The sequence below is a fragment of the Drosophila erecta genome, unplaced genomic scaffold, assembly GCF_003286155.1.
Source record: "Drosophila erecta strain 14021-0224.00,06,07 unplaced genomic scaffold, DereRS2 tig00000126-arrow-pilon, whole genome shotgun sequence".
Classification (NCBI taxonomy): domain Eukaryota; kingdom Metazoa; phylum Arthropoda; class Insecta; order Diptera; family Drosophilidae; genus Drosophila; species Drosophila erecta.
In genome coordinates, this window is record NW_020825209.1 from 2,011,824 (window position 1) to 2,029,579 (window position 17,756).

The following is a 17,756-nucleotide window of genomic DNA, read 5'->3' on the forward strand; positions in this document are numbered from 1 at the left end:
TGAATAATTGCGACTTTCTCTCAAATAAAATTGAATTTCATTAAAATTTTACTTCTACATAATGAAAGATAGATACTTTATTTTTATGGCGTACATATACAAAGAAATCCCTGTAAAATAATAGTTTCGCCAGAAGAGCTCCACTTTCCATTTATTTTGTTGACAGCACTGACTGTGACACATACGGCCATCAGCCCATGCTCCATTTGGACCAATTCCATTGGGCTCATCAGGAAAATATGGGGAATGGGCAACAGTAGACGCTTTGATTATTCAAATATATATAGAAAGTCGTTCGACTGATTCGATTAGTCCTCACTACGAACTACGGACTCCAGACACCAGACTCTGTTCGAAATGTGAGGGCATAAAAAATAATGAAACAGGCGCTGAGGATCCGACTTTCTGGGATTCCACTCGGGTTTGTGATGACATAGGCAAAACTATGTTGTTACCTTTGTGTTATTTGGTAGTGCCATAAAACCTGGCAAATACCTATGCCGAAATTGAATTTTTGTTGCACGCAATGGGATATTACAAAAATGATAAATCTGTCTTCCAAAATGATTAATTTTACCTTTGGCTATCCAATTTATATGATGATATGGTTTTATCCGCCCACTCTTTTGTGCGTTGCCTTCTGTTTTTTTGTGCACCTTGTTTTGCACAATTGTCACATTTTCTTGAGACACATACATTTTGTTAAATATACGGACAGTTCCCTGAATATACTCGTATCTTAACAAAGTGGAAAAAGTGGTTTAAGTGCGGTGAAGCCACGGCATCTGAAAGCGGTTTCAAAGGAAGCAACTTGCATGTGAGCAAACAAAAACCGAGTAATTTTAATAATATTACATTTGGATGGAGGAAATGTGGGGTGACTGGCATAAAAACTTGAGTGTCCCTAATCTACACAGTGAGTAAATTTTGTTTCCAACACTCTGCTTGCATTTATGAATGAAAATTTCATGAAAGTGAAATACTTTACTGTTTTTACTACGACTCGCATTAAAGTTGTATTTGCAACTTTTCGTTGCTTTCTGAGTATCACTCCGTTTTCTGGCAGTGTAAAAGCGTGCGAGTGCCAGCTGCCACGCCCCTGCACTTTGTGCGCCCTTCATTATTGTCCTGCCGACTCGGACTGAACTTGTATGTATGTACGTGCACTCATATCTCACAGCTGCCACATTTTATTCTAATCATGTGGCTCTCCCCAGGATATGGGATAATTCACAGGACGACGTGTGCAAGTCATTCGACGGACATAGCCAAAAACACATTTTTAGGCCATTCTACGCATATTGGCCAAGCAACTTTTCCCATTGCCTTTCGCTTTTCTTGAGTGCCCTTTGCAGAACTGGCAGATTGTACATTATGAGTGCCGCCTAATTGAAGTAACGACCCTCCAGCCACGCCCCCCCAAAAAACACAACAAAACACATTTAAATGTGCCTCACATGGAAGTAGTTAGTAGTAGTGGAATACTGGCTTGAACTTGGATCTGCAAAAACCTGTCAACTACGTTTCGTTTGAATATAAGATAATTGAGCAACGGGTCATTACTATTATTTTGACCATAGCTGTGCGAACACGCTGCAAATTGCCATTTCATTTGCATCTGTTGATGGAATTTTGCGGTGGAAGCCACCCACTCCCACTTCCACTCCCCCACTCCGCTATTCTAATGAGCTGCACAATCGTTGCCATAGCCACAAAATGCGGCCAAGATTGTTGCCATGCATGTAGATGTGTATACCACATGGCCAACAACAGCAGTTAATTGTGGCCTGGCTCGCCTAATGCCATACACCCAAGCTTTTGAGCATTTCATAATGATATTTGATATTATTGCGGCTGCATTTAAATAGTGGAAACCATAGAGACGAGATGCAGATGAACTAGCTGGATTTTCTAGTTGAACTTATTTAAAATTCAAGATTAAGTTCCTTGAAGATGCATCAGAGACAAGTTGGAGATGAACTGGCTGGATTTTCTAGTTGGACTTCTTTAAAATGCCAGATTAAGTCACTTAAAGATGAATCAGTTGAGTTGAATAGATACGTATTTGTGAAAGGGTATGACAAGAATATGGTTCGCTTTCAATGGAACGAAGAAAATGAAAATGAATTTTCCCCCCACTTTGCGACCGCCAATTTCAAAAGAAAACTGCAATGACAACGAGCACAAATGGCTGTCATAACTGTCAATAAAAACATAAGCGAAAACAACATAAACAACAAGCTGCAAACAGCAACAGCAGCAACAACAAAATAAATAACAAACAATGAGCGTACAAGTACAACAACCATGTGCTTTTGGATAATAAAACTCATAAAAATCAAGCAACGGCCAACAAAGCCAGAAAAATGTTAACGATAATATTGCCCTCAAGAAAATGACTGAGACTGAGCGATAAACCAAAAATGAGAATCCGAATTTTTATGCCGAGGATCGTAAAAAAACAATATTAAACTTTCTGCTTAATTGTGATTTGTCCTTACTCTTCAAAAACTGCGAGGCATCACAAAAATATGGTTTAACTTAGCTTATAACTGATGAATGTGCTTTTAATATATAAATATACATTTATAATATATATAAATTTTCACATGACTCCATTTTCCAATGCCTATTCATTTCACTAATTTTCACCATGAATGGATTGCCATCCGTTTTCCAACATCAATTATGACTGGTAAAATAAAAATCAATTTTTCACAGAATTCATAAGCGATGTAGTAAATGTTTGATTGGCTGCGTTTATGAATAAATAAATAGGTTATAATTGCGAAAACTGTTCGATTTCTAATTGCAGATACGTTTCTCATTTTGGAGCCTGGAATCACGGTTTGCCAACTAAGAAAGTGAGTGAGTACAAACTTAACTAATTTCAGTGGAAAACTTTCCTGCATTCCGCCGTTGTGCCAGCCCATTTAACACGGGCCCAAACAAGGGAATTAAGCTGGAAAAGCTGGGAAAAAAGGGGGAAATCCAGGTTGAGATCTGGGGAGCAAAACCAAGAGGCATTTTATGGTTATCCTGCCTCCTGTCGCAAAGGTGTAAAACTTTGAACATGAAATGACATGCCGATTAAATTAATGTCCTCGACTGCGTGGATTTCGAAAGAGATGGGTAGGCGACGACAGAGAGAGAGGGGGCTAATAAAGTTGCCTTGGGTCACATGAAGAAGCGTCATAAAAATAAAAATAATCAGAGGAGGACCGTCTTAGATGCCGAATAACTAATGCACTCATTTCGCTATTTAATGACCGGATTTTATCGCAATTTTATAATATTATTGAATAGCTTTTTAAAGTTTGAATTTATTGAAACATTGTACAATATTTTCAAGAATAAAATGTATTAATAGTACCCAAACTTTGCCATGTAACATTTAAGGTAAACTTTCGAATTAAGCCATGCAAAACTCAAACTTAAATCCCTTTTTGCTCACACATATATATTTGCGGGAAAATCTGGGCAAAGGGTCCATTGGCACCTGTGACCTGCGACCTGCGACATTGGGAGAGGTGTGAAAGAGGTCAGCAGGGGCAGAGTGGCATTCAGGCGCCACATGGTGGCATCATTAGAAGGGGACATCATGTGCAACATATAGTCACAATAAATGACAATGGCCGCTAAGCTGGAACGAAGCTGGTAGAGTTATTTCTCCATCTACAAAAAATGTGTAACAAAATATTTTGACCATAGTCTAATAAATATAGACAGACTAACCGAACCGCTTAAATGGCAGGTTTTCGTGGCGCCACAACAGCCAACTTTTTGGGGCGACCAAAAACCAGAAATCCGTCAAATAGAAATATCAAAACAAATTACATTTGGCCCGACCGCGGAAATTGCAATCAACGCAGGAATCGCATATGAAATGGCGACTTGCCGCCATGTTTTTGGCCCAAAAAGGCAAAGCCATCAACATTTCGCAACGAATTTGTGCAACGTTTTTGCCAGCAACTGTAGAACGCTGTTTTTGGCTTTTTTTATTATTTTTGGCGATTCAAGCGAAAAGCTGTGCAAATAGTTGGGCAATTGAACGAGCTGCTTGCCGCGAAAACGTTGCCACATTAATGTCAACATTAAAACCGAAATTGCGTTTGGCCAAGTTGTAATTTCCTCTAAATTCCATTTCTGCAACTGCAACGAGCATTGCAAATAAATCCTTAAAGACGGGCTGCACACTTATCAGCTTCAAGGGAGATCAACTATTAAGTTTGACTATATAATATTGACAATATAAAAACTATAGTTATTTTTCTTAATTTTGTAAGTAATCTTGTGGCTTGATGGCAAAATAAGTTGTGTGGGAGTGCAGATGGCACCTCTGCGAAGTTTCCCTTCAGCAATAACAAATCCAATGACAGGGCCAAAACCTTTCACCACGGATTATGGAGTATAAATAGAAGGAATGCCAAGTAAACGCCACAGAACTCAGCTGGCATTCTTTGAAAGGATACTTATATAAAATGCTAAAAATATTCAAAGCTGTCTGACGGCGTTTTGTAAATATAGCTCATTGAAGTGAACGACGCGGGTATGGCAGAAATGCGGATTTAATTAAAAACTCAATTCGATATCAATCCATACATAATATATAATATATAATATACTCGTACATATACAATGGAAATTGGGAAGTCTGCGTTTGTATGTGACTTTGGAATTCCCCCATCGAAGCCAAAAGCGTTCCCACCCTGGATTTTGGATAAAGGAATTTTCCTAAATAAACTTTGGCCACCGAAGGCACCGGACCACGAACAAGAAGCGAATAGCTTCGTCCTTTCATTCCGGCAGGACAGCAGCTGTTGCAGCTTCGTTCAACATTTGCCATTTCTTTATTATTTAATGAAAGCACATGAAAAATTAAATACAAATACTTGGCATGTGCGACAAGTGGACGAGCTAAATTGTATAAAGAAAAGCCATTAGCAAACCGGAGGCTAAGCGGAGGCTGGGAAAACATTTAGTTCACCCGTTTAAATATGCAAATGGATACTCGAAAACTATTTTATTCACACACGCACAGCCGCCCAGTTTCCCGGAATACAACTTCGTATTTTTTCCATATTTAGTGTTTGCTCCTCATTCTTGGCCTAGACCTAGAACCCGCCCTCGGCAGGCTGTTCAGTGTTATGTGCTGTTTACGAGGCCATAAAAGATGGCAAGACGAGACGAAAAGAAAGACGAGGGAAACGAAATGGTTGGGGAAAAGTCCAAAGTCCTACATATCCTGGCATCAAGCACACCGACGTTTACTCTACAAGAAGTCTACAATTAGCGCTTAAGAAATGAGCTTCTCTTTCTTGAAAAAGTTTACATAATACCAATAAATTACAGATAATAGTTGACGCCCTGGGCTAAAAACTTGAAAATAAAAACACCTTGCCCAGACCTCAAAGAATTCCGAAACCGCTGGAACAGACTTAACGCTTTTAACGTTTTCCCGAAGGCCGGCAAAGTGTTTAGAATTGGAGGCCTTCTGTCTGACATTGCGAAAGCTTTTGTACTGACAAGCAAAAAAGAAAAACCCACGCAGACAGACGGTAGAAAAAAAAAAAAAAATGGAAAACCCTCGGACACGAACATTCCGCATAAAAGCCATCGACATCATCGACAAGCTCTGACCAATAAGCCGGCTAGACCAGATCCCAACCGTAACTGAACCCGGCTCAAATCATGTCAACTTAGACCACCAACGCTGTAAAACTTGACCCATGTTTTGATACCCTGGAAGGAGGCCTATTAGCCAAGCCTAAATCGAAAATGTTATGATAAGCCAAGCTTATGCATGGCAAGCGAAATGAGCAAATGGGAAACTCAACCTCTGGAAAACACTCTGCTTTCCAAGCAACCTGTTGGCCAGGGTATGTTAGTCTTCGATTCGGGAAAGGCCGCACTTTCGTAGCAACCAACCGTTTCGCAACCCTTTTGGCCTCCGCCTCTGGCTTTCGCCACTGCCAGTGCCAGTTGGCATATTTGCACGGGAAACGGAAAGCGGAAACTGTTCTGTCCCGTGATGGGATGGCTGTCCTGGGATGTTATAGGGCCTATTGTGGGCCAGTGGCTCTGGGCCCTGAATCTGGGAGTCTGGGAATCTGGGTTTATGGGGGCTCCTGTGAAACAGGGGTAACTGGTTAACTGGGAATCTGCGTAACTGGTGGTCCGAGGTTTGGAGTGCTTTTCGTTGGAGCAGCGGAAATGATTTGCCTTCTTATGCGCCTGAGCAAAAGTCGCGATATCTTATTGAATTTTCCATTTCAATGGGAAATTTCTCTGCATTCAGTGTTTGCGCTTCGTTTCGAGGTTTTCATCTTCTTTTTTATGATAATTGGATAAATACGTTCAAGTCCACTGATTTATTCATTGGTGGTTGCTAAATCCACCTGAGTTGAGCTGAATGGAATTTTTGATCAAAGATATCAGTTCATTAGTTCTAAATTAAATTATATATATATAATATGTATATTAGTCGATATTTGCGTTTGCTTTACTCTTGGTTTTTTTTATGAAGACTTCTTTAATTGGCTTTGTTATAAAGTTGCCATAACCTTAACCTGAAACATAAATATCTCCTTGTGTGTTTTTCCTTATATGTTAACTGCATTAAGTTAAATAGCAGAAACGAAAAATAAAACCGAAGTAAATAGAACTAATTTATCTGTTACTTCATATGTGCGGAATACTTTGTCCTTTCGATTTTTGTTTGTTTTTATTGGTGGGACAAATGTCGCATTGGCTCTTCAATTCCGCCATCTTCAACCACTTTTTGTCTTTATTGTGACGAGGACATAAGTGGCTATGGATTTGCCATTACAGGGCCATAACGATAACGTGTTCTGCGTATAAAATCAAGGAGCACCAATTAAATAGGTCGTATGTACATAAGTCATTTCAACTTATCTATAAATCCGATTACTGTGTACGAAATACCGACAATAATAGCTGCAATGGGAAAAACCTTATTGAAAAGCTTTCAGCCAAAACAAAAGCGATAGAATCGTTGCATCTCCTGTAATTTTCCAATGAAAGAGAGTGTGAAATTGTTCCGCTGCTCATTATATATATGTATATATATCTATGCTATATACATATATTTATATATATGCATTTCACAGAAGGGCCAGACTTGTGAGTACTTATATAACATGCATGCCCACATAGCAGCCATTTGGCTTATACACAAGGAAGGCGGCCTCGGTTCACCTAGCCTCACTAATAGTAAATTTGAAATTGCAGCGAGAGAACATCGAGCAACTCGACTATCGGATACTCAGCGAGAAGGAAATTTCAAAGTAATTTTTAAATATTTTTTTTTACATATAGCTGCTAATTTCCTTCGATTGGTATTACGAATTTGTTACATTTTCAGTCCCACAGAAGCGTCACTTTTATTGCTAAGGTAACTGTGCCGTGTTACGCTGAAACAAAAAGACAGATGGGTCCTTCAGAGGTTGAGAAGGGAGGAGAATGTTCTTTTCAGGGAGTTTGGTTGGTTGCCAAGAACGCAGCGCCTCTGGCCAACTTTTGACTTGTGTTTTTACAGCTGCTCAGCGTGCGCGTTTGCAGGTGTTACGCCTAAACTCCCACCACCCATTTTGCCCACGCCCCCATCTATCAGCAGCATCTAAAGCAATTTTCACCATTTTCTAGTGCGCTGCGATATTTATATGCGTTGACAAGTTGAGGGAAGGCCCACGACCACTGAAGTAAGAAAATAATCACTTAAAAAAAGTCTTAATAGATTGACAAAACTATAAAAATATATAAAATAATATATATCTTATAGGAACACCCTAAAATACCACACATTGTGTGTCATGCATTAAACTCGGCTGATTTTCAACGAAAATGTTGTGAACAAGTTTTGTGTCAACCGAAAAAGTTGAGACCACTCATATTTGACCCCTTCAACATAATCGAAAGTTCAATCAGCTTGATTGCACATCACCTAGTTGGGAATTTTCCCTTAGTTTTGGTATTTTCACGAGGGAAGAGAAAGACCATTTTTCCTCATTCGAATACTCTAATATCCGTCTATCCATGAACTTATGAACTACATGTCGTATGCGTAATGTTAATATGCATAGAACTACAAAGTTTTTAAAGCTGCTAAGTGTTTGTTGGTAAGAGAGATGGAGCATGGTTCAAAAGGCACTGAAAACTAATAGGAAGGAGATGGAAACTGGGGGTCACAGGGTCGGCAGGGGAAAGTGGGTGATGAAAGTAAAACTTTCGCATTTCGTGGGCGACATCAATGTGGCCACAAAATTGTGTGGCGCCAAAGTCAGAGGACCTAGAACTAGGAGCAGACATTGCACTACACGGAGAGATAATGTTAGTGGGCACTAACTGCCTAGACCCAAGTTGGAACAGCTACTGTAACCTTTAAAATTCATAACAAATGGCTTTAGGTTATTAGGTTAATGAATAAAAAAGAACATATATGTTAAACATGGAAATCTCTAAGCTTTTTGAAGCGCAAACAAACGTTTTGCTGTGGATAAGGCAAAGACCACTTGCTTGTGCCATCGAACCACAAAAACCGCATGCCCGTTTTTACCCCGCATTTTTCTGCGCTCGTTTAGTTGCCATTTGATTTGTAACATTTAAGTGGGCAGACACAAAAAAAAACTTTTCCAATATAGCGGCACAATAGCCCCACAATTTCCACCCAATTCCCAAACATTTTCCCGTTTTCCCCTCAACAGGTAACCGCAAAACTGTCAGCAGACAGTAAACTTTTCCATCTCCGCCTTTTTCGTAGTTGTCCGATAAAGTTTTTCCGTGTTTTTCTCTCCTCTGCCGCCATTGATTGAGTGTTGAAAATGTCATCATCTAACGTTTGACTGCAGGTCAAGAAAAAGACTTCGAATTTTGACATCTTTCTTTTTGAAGTGTACTACTTCTAAGTGACGCAGTGGACAAACCGATTCATATGCAATTGAATTGATATGTGCCGACGCTGAGTTAAGGCAATCCCTGACCTTAAACAAATTATATGTGTATATTTTTTAATTTATGAAATTCATACATTTATTCATATTTCGGGTTTCTGTGACTTTTGCCATTGTGTAGGAGTTAATTTGCCAATTTCTAGTCATCGCACCTGACCGCAAGCAAAAAGCAGAATGACCAAAAAATTCATCTCCGCTGCGATGGCGTTTTACAATCAACACTCTTTGCACGTCTTTGCCTTTCGGACACATTTTTGTCTTCGCCTTTTATATTTTTTTTTGTTTTTGGTTTTTTGTTGGCTGTTTTATCTGACCATTTCGTGGTCCTTTGTTTGGTTGAAAGAGAGAAGGGGACAAGCAACGAAGGCCGAGAGAAATTAAAATGCAGGCCAAAACCTAAGCTGCATGTGATGACATTTCTGCCAGGACATGTCCAGGATTCCCAGACAACGGATGACGAAAGACAGGCAGGACTACTCACGAGGGAATGGCATTTGAGTCGAGCAAATGGATTTGAAAATGGCGCAGGAAAACAAGTATGGAAAAGCAGGCAATTTGCGAACTGCACTCGAAAATTCATTCTGCTGGGTATGTTGGTATCCTTGGGTTTCCATCTTATTTGTGGTGCGAACTGGTGTTAGCCACTTCAATGTAGCTTAAGTATAAGTTCAACCATAAATAAGTCGTTCCCCATCTTCACTTAAATCACATAGTAAATACTTTTATCGAGAACTTTTAAATAGGAACTCGGTCTGCGGAATACAGACACCACCACAAAAGCCCCAATTGGCACATCTTGTGAGAATGGAAGCCCATCGATTAAGCGGAATGCAACCAATTGAAATGCAACCCAATAAATGGGATCCTTTTTATGGATCCCGGCCACTCACTATGAATGAGCCACAAAAAAAGAAAAATAATAAATAAAAGCATTCAAAAAGTCTGGGATATTGCAAAGACGAGCAGTGAGTGCAAAATGGATATATATATATATTTATAAGAACTAACAAATCAAAAGAAGAAGTCCACCGCATTCATTCATCCTGGCATTCACGCACGACTGAGCACACACGACAACCCTAGAACCTGGGGGCATGGCAACCCTGCTAGGAACTTTGATTTTTCCACTGCTCCACACTCTATCTATCACTGTTATCCCCACTTTTCTATTGCCCTCGAAAGTGACTTTTCCCCAAAGCCTCGCCAGCGAAAATTGGGCATAGGAAAGCGCACGTTCTCATCGCATCTAAACTTTTTTCGGACCGAGTTAGAGTGAAAAAAAACAGTTTTGACCCAAGCTACAGCGCTTAAATCGTAGTTAAGCCGAATATGTACAAATTAAAGTTGTCTGACAAAAGTCATATTTCACATGTCCGCTCGTAAAGATGGAAAAGTGGGTAAGTTTGCGAGCTTCAACGACTCTTTATCATAACAATTAGGCAAAGTGCTTCGCAAATTTGTGCACTTTTATAGGGGCTATCGCCCATGGTGACTGTGCGCCGCATATGGCTGCCATTATGAATGGACTCGTCCACTCGACCACCCGCTTTTCCGCCCGTCCGCTTTTCCAACCGCTTTTCCCACGATTTCGCCCCATGCTCTCACATGAGAGTGAGTGTGCTTTTGGTTGGCGGGTGTTTGTGCTGCGCTTTAACCAATTAGGAAATTACTTGTGTAAAGTGTTTGCCACAACAGCAGTAAAACAAATACCAATAGGAACTTTTCCCCTTCCCACTGGGAAAACGACATCAAAATGGCCGAGAAAACTCTGCTCTAAAACCCCTGGGCTTAAAGTTCAGCCAACGATCGTTAGCCATGTTGGCTTCGAAAGTCTCCGTCTCCCTAAAAATCAATGAAAATGCTTCAAACTTTCTGCCACTTGAAAGCCAGAACTAATTAGCACACAAAAAATTAATATATATGTTTAGGGCAACGAATCTGAAAACTATTGAACGCCATATAACCGCAGGGATTTTGAAATCTTAAATGCCAGAGCAATAAAGCTTATTGAAGTAATTTGCTAAAAATCTTTGGCCAAGAGTTTATGAATCGAACATTTTAGACACTTAAGGCATTGGTCAAGAAATATTTTTAAATATTTAGTAATTATTTAGAATACTTTAAACGTCGTACTTTTAAACTAATCATTGCGCTATTAAATCGTTAATGATTACCTTAATTTACCTTTGGTTTCTACTTAATGCTGCAGTTCTGTTTATTTCACTCAACTTTGAAAAAATCTCCCGCTTTTAATTATCCCTTTTTTTATTAATCACTCAATTTTTCTAGATACCCCCTCGTGATTTAAGATCCAATGAAACTTTAGCCCAACACAACACAAACTTAAAGTTCAGTTTTAGAGACGAAGATGGAAAACCCAAATCAAAACCAGCGAAACCAACGACCGTTGGGAATTTGTTGCCATAGCCGAGAAGCAGATTAAGTTTTTTAATTAATTCTTTCTAGCAGGGCGGTGGCTTCTGGTTTTGGGATGTAGAGTGGCGGGGTTTTAGCCGACTTTAAAGTCAATTAGTTTCATAAATCCGCGTTGACACATATTTGATTAAAAAGTTGTGCTCCGCCAACCCGAAAACCTAAGCAAAATGCTGAAAAGAGACGAGGTGTCGGGAAAAAACTGAACAGCACTAAAGAAATGTGTATGTACCACACACAAAATTGGCTTTTAATTACATCTAATCTAAAGTTTTCTTAAATAGAAACAAGATTATGAAATTCAGGGAGCTCACCAATTTTATTTTAATACCTTGCTTTAAAATTGTAATCCCATGAAAGTTAGCTTGATTATCACAGGACTGAAATGTGTATTGGCATTTAGTTTTAATGGCAAAACATATATAATTTTTAGCACTACCGTGTTATCACAACAGTCAGTAGTAAATGAATGCCACTGATGACCGATAAAAAAAGTGATTAATTAATAAGAAAATATTTTCGCTGGCTGAAAAATCATTTCTCTTTGGTTATTATGACATTTAATTATAGAGGACATTACCGAAGCAAATTACACAATCTGTATATTAACTGCGTATTTGTGTTCGAGCCATGGAATTATTCTATTGTTTTAATGAATTCAGTGGTTTCATATTACGACTATCAGCGCGTTGGATTTTAATTTGTAATTACATTTTTGTGGCTTTTTACCGTTGACCATTTCGTAGGCAATTTGATTGAAGCATCCTTTTGACAGTTAAATGGCAATGAGGCCTCGACCCATCCTCCGTTTAAATGCAATAAGGACAATAACGATATCAAGCATACGCCACGTCAGCCCGCTCCTCGATAGACGCCTTTGCAGCATTTTCACCACCCCATTGCTCATCTTTACCATCCATGGAAATAGCTCAATGACAAACATACTCGTACCTAATTTACACACACTGCACTGCACATGCACTATTTCCCTTTAAATGGAAAATTGTTTGAAGGACGAGGCAAATGAGCAGTGCGTGGAAAATGCATGTACATATATCCACATATATGAAAAGAAGGGGCAACTTTACGCATTTTATCGGGTTGATCCGACCAGTCTTAAGTTGCTTTATTTATTTATTGTTATGCAATGGGATTTTTTTTAAATTAAAATCGTTGACGACGGTTGCCTAGTGCAATTGTACACGTAATTATATTTGATGTCAGAAGAAATTTTTTACGTATATAATTATTATTTCAGTTTTATGCATTTATTTTTAATAAGGACTGGTCTGCTATTCTGATTTATCTTTTTTTTACTTTTCCACTGTAATATTTTGTAAATGAACCCTTTAATAATAAAAAAAAGAGAGCAATACGTCTTGATTACGCGCAACCAATTTTGTTCATGCATTTTTTTTCAGGTTTGTACTAGACTTGCCTTATCCGCTTTATTCACTGCGAGCTAATTAATTATGAATATTTAATTTATAGCAGATGTTGCCGATGTGTTTGGTTTCGAATTTAATGATGATGTTATTGGGCCCCGCCTGCCTTTTGGTGTTTTTGCTTGGCTGACTTTTATGATTCGCACTGGGGCCATAAAAACGCAATTAGATTGAACGCCACGTACAGAAAAGCCACATGAGCAGTATCCCTTTTTTTTTTTTGTCTTCTAATTGAAATAAATGGAATAATCATCGACTAAGCTGGAATTGCTTTTCGGCTGAATTGGAATTTGCATTTGTGGTGCACAAACCCATTGTCCATGGCCGAAGGAAAACTCACTTAGGGGGTTGCTTACATGCAACGCAACGGTGCGTATACGTAATCTCCCCGAACCAACAATCCAGTACAATGACAGATTGAATGATTGACTGGCTGGCCACTGGCATTAGCCACCGAGCCACAGATAGAACAATAACACTCCAACCGGCTCCAGATTTGAAAGTATTTCATATTTTTCCTCATTTACTGTGAAATATTGAAATATTGAAAGAAGAAAATATTACATTGGGTCTTAAGGAACTACACTGTAGTTCAGAGTCTCGCTCGCTTGCCAATTTTTGTTTTCAGTGCAGTAATTGCATTGTGTTGCGATAAATGCAGGACGTGGGCTGTCATGAATCGACTGAACACGGATAATTGAAGGATTCCTGACTCAATGCCACACCAATTCCATTACTAAATGATGGGCGATAAGGGGATTAAAGGCAACTTATGCATTCACAAAACACCATTCAGTGGTGGTGGCCAATCGAATTATATTCATACACATCAAAATTAGACAACAAGGCTGTCTTAAGTATAGTTGCCATAAGCTTCGTAGAAATTTAAGAATAGTATTTAATAACACATCTGTTCTGGCATTTTTCTGTTAAATAACATAAATTTAAGTTGTGAAACTTACAAATTCAATTTCAAGCCCCTACGACCTCGATGACTGTATCGCATTTCCGGCGGAAAATCAGGGAAAAGCTTCAGGGGAAGGGGAAAGGGAAGTGGAAACTCAAGACAGAGTCAGTCGCTCCTTTATATGCCACTTAATCCTTAAACAGTTTGCCACAAAGCGAAATTTATCTGGGAAGCCGTAAATCAAATCAGCTTAATATGCTTAACATAAATCGTGGAGTTTAGAGAAGGAAAAGGAAAAAAACACCATTAAATCGCTCTTACCAGTCTATAATTCCTCAACGCAGATATCGTGGCCGAAAAATGAGTAATAATATCGCCGATAAGAAGGGACAAACAGTTCATAATTATTGCTTGATTTAATTAAAAGGACTGCGGAAATAATTTACCGAGGCGACTGGCAATTTGTGACAACAATCACAGAAGTGCCCTCGATATCATCTGCATAATTTATAGTTGGCAATTTCTTTGAATGGCTCTGTGTCTCGCAAATATTGTACGCATACAATGCCATATTGATGCTGACTGTTGTATTTTTATTTCGGTCCACCACTTATTTCACCAACGAATCGCGTTGCTAATGGACTTTCTTGTACAAATATTTATTAAAAACCTATTGTATATTTTAAATAAACCTTTATTTAGTAGCAGATGAGCGTGGCTTAGCTTAACGTTTCAATCCCCAATCCCAATAAAAGTCCTTGGGATTCAGTCAACGGAATTCCTGCATCTTTGGACGCACTCAATTATGGCGCCTTGTCCATTTTTCTCCCCATCGTTTGTCAATCCCCCGTTTGAGCTCGATTTTGCTCTGTTTTTGTGCTACTCGCTTAATAATATGTTAATTGACAGCTTAAGCCAACCGTCAGGCGAAGGGTGCGTGCCATTTCAGAGACGACATGCCAGCACATATGTCTCCTCGATTAGTAGTTAAAGTGTAATGCCATTGGGACAGCAAAACGAGAAAGGAAGCAGCGAAAAGAAGAAGGATAAGGACGAGTAGTATGGATACAAGTGTTATCCTTAGGCGGCTAATTGATGCAGCGCACGTGGCGTATGCGCAATATCCTGTCTGGGGGATTTTCGACATCGATGTTATTTATTTAACTATGCAAATGTGATGAATATCTGCCAAGGTCCGCAGTCTGTTTTCCCAGAAATATCCCCTTCTTTCCTTGTAATGGAATTAAATTAATTTTACATAATTTGTACATGGCCATCCAGATGATGTTCTCTGGAACAGTGGCATTCAATTAGAATGGATGACTGCAAATTCAATATGTCAGTTTAAATTGAAACAATTGAAAAATACATTAAAATTCTAAGGAAATTTTACAAATTAATAAAATGGGACAAAATTGTTGTGAAAACAAATTGTTTGCTTGCAATGCACAAAATCGAATTTGGAAGTGTACGAAAACTCCCAAGTCTTTTATTTGTAAAAGGGAACGCCAAATTTTGACCCACTGTGTAGCACATTTCACTTTCGTTTATTGGGGCGAAACAAAAAGGAAAAGTTATCCAAACGCCCACAAATCGACGGCCTTGACTGTCCATCTATTTTGCGTAAAGGGCGATATGGATGTAGATTTATTCGCATCTCTATGACCACGTATCTGCAACTGGCAGTTCATATCTAAAATATTTATTACACCACTTCAATTTGTCTCTTTCAGGGCGATATAACTCACGGATATGCAAATACCAAGGTGGGCGTGGCCGAGGGCGTGCCGCAACAAGCAAATGCGAAAAGCCAAACAATAGAGACAGAGACATCCAATTAAAAAGGGCCCTACAGAATCGAATAATATACATATACTTATATATATCTCAGCAAGAATGGCTGGCCATCGGTCGCTGGCTCTTTTGTTGGCCATGCTAATTAGCAGCTGGCCAAAAGCCTCTCTGGCCGCCACTGGAAACGGCAGTATCATGAGCGTTAGCAACAGTAGTGGCAACAATTATGCATTCACCTCGGAACTCTCGGAGCACTCGGATCACTCGGACCACAATGCCAACGACTCCATGGAATATGATGCGGAGAGCGTGGCCCTCGAACGGATCGTATCCACAATAGTTCCGGTGTTTTTCGGCATTATCGGATTCGCAGGACTCTTGGGCAATGGCCTGGTTATTCTGGGTAAGTGCCAAGCTCTCAAAATGTGCTTAACCAACAGTTTACATATCTCTACCAAATCAATCTTAAAGTACGCAGTTAATATCTGTATATATTATTGCATACCTCGCCGTGGTGGCTGTTTTGGCATCCTCAACAAAATCCTGCAGATATAAGTTTAGTATGCTTGCAATTCTTCGCAGTGTATGGCCCCATTTTTGCTATAAAAACGCGGATTCGCATCCGACGAAACGCTTTCATTAGCGACCTCTGGCAAATTATGCGTAATAATTGCAAATGAAGCTGCAAAGGACGAAAAGCAATAAGGATGAGGTGCTGGAGAGCCATAAAAACATAAAATCGCTTGCAAGAGCCGCGCGTTCAGGCGGAAGCTAATTGATTTTTTATATCCCATTAAGGGAATGGGCGAATAACGAGAGGTGTGAGGCTGGCATCGTTAAGATTGCAATTTGCTAGTATTGCACAAATTTAATAGGCCAGCAGAAAACAAACTGCCGCATTCGGCACATTGCGTTCCGATTCATAGTTAACTTGAAATGCTTAAGTATTCATTAAAATGGAATGGAAATGTAAAGGCTGCAGTCTCAAAATATTTCCTAACCTTCGAAATAATAATATGAAAATATACTAATAAGAAAACCGTGCAAATGAAATAAATATGCACTAATTTAATCATTTCTCGGCAGCAAGAAGAGAGGCAATGAAAGAATGTCAGTGGGCCAAATGGGTTAAGACATAGAAGGGATTTTACCTCAAACACTTGAGTGCCTGTCTGTGTTTGTGTGTGTGTGTGCAAGTGGACATGTGTGTGTGCTCTATCACCGACACAGCAGACTAAATCTCAACAAGCAAACTTATTTTGCATGCAGCATTTTTCGTCTCTTTTTTACGCTTTGTTGTTTGCTCGTTGCAACCTTGGTGTGAAATTCTCAGAGGCTATCTTACCTGGAATTTTCCTTATGTGTGCGTGTGTGTGTGTTGGCCACACCATCTAGCCACCGGAAAAACAAAGCAAAAAAAAACAGAGAAACAAGCTCAAAACAGCTCGAAGGAGGAATCTAAAAATAAGAAAATCACAAGGCAAAAAAAATAAAACTGAAAAAAGGCGGCTGCCCTAAGTGTAGCGGTGAAACTAAACCCCTGACGTCGAGCACTATGTATACACTTCTTTCAGCAGCCACCACTTGGCTATAAGCTGCCGTTCAAGCCTTTCTCTTAAGCTCGGTTCCGCCATAGAGGTGAAAATGAAAACAAGTTGCCGTAATAAAGACATAGCCAAACTCAATTAGAATAAGAATTCACTTTAGTCGCACAGGATAGGATATGACAGGATACAAGAAGACTTTTCAGGCCCATACTGGAATGTACGAGTATATGGATTTTAATTCAATTTATCGCTGATAAAAGGTTTTAAGCGCCTTTCGAAAACTGGGGCAAAATTTCGTACATTTTGTTGGCCCAAAAGCTTGAGATTTGGTTTGCTTTGGCACAGCTATCTTAGCTTGAATTGAGTCTCAGGCAAAGACAAATGTGTCCGAGAACCCTTGAAAGTTAGCCAAGAAACAAATGAGTGGGTCAAAGTGCAGGCGTGGGTGCGCCACGCCCACTGTTGGCGAGTAAAAAGTGTTTTCCATGTCACTTTTCTCCGGTTTCCTATCGCATTCCCGGCGCTGTCAGGCCGAAAGGAAAAGTTTTATTAAAGTCGCAAGTGGCATCCAATTGCCCACGACAGCCACCCACAATTTCCCAGCATCCTGTTCAATTTTACCCGGCACGCTACTACCACTACTGTGTGTGGAAAAGCCACT

The 17,756-nt window shown here is 39.5% G+C and overlaps 1 protein-coding gene across 1 annotated transcript in view; it reads left to right on the forward strand.

Annotated features, from left to right (window-relative positions):
* LOC6550902 (allatostatin-A receptor) overlaps positions 1-17,756 on the forward strand; it is a 74,079-nt gene that overhangs the window by 35,985 nt on the left and 20,338 nt on the right. Inside the window, exons 2-3 of the mRNA XM_001976774.3 lie at positions 2,816-2,868; positions 15,488-15,951. Of these exons, the coding sequence (XP_001976810.1) occupies positions 15,651-15,951 (301 nt within the window). The 5' untranslated portion in view covers positions 2,816-2,868; positions 15,488-15,650. The remainder of the gene's footprint in view (positions 1-2,815; positions 2,869-15,487; positions 15,952-17,756) is intronic.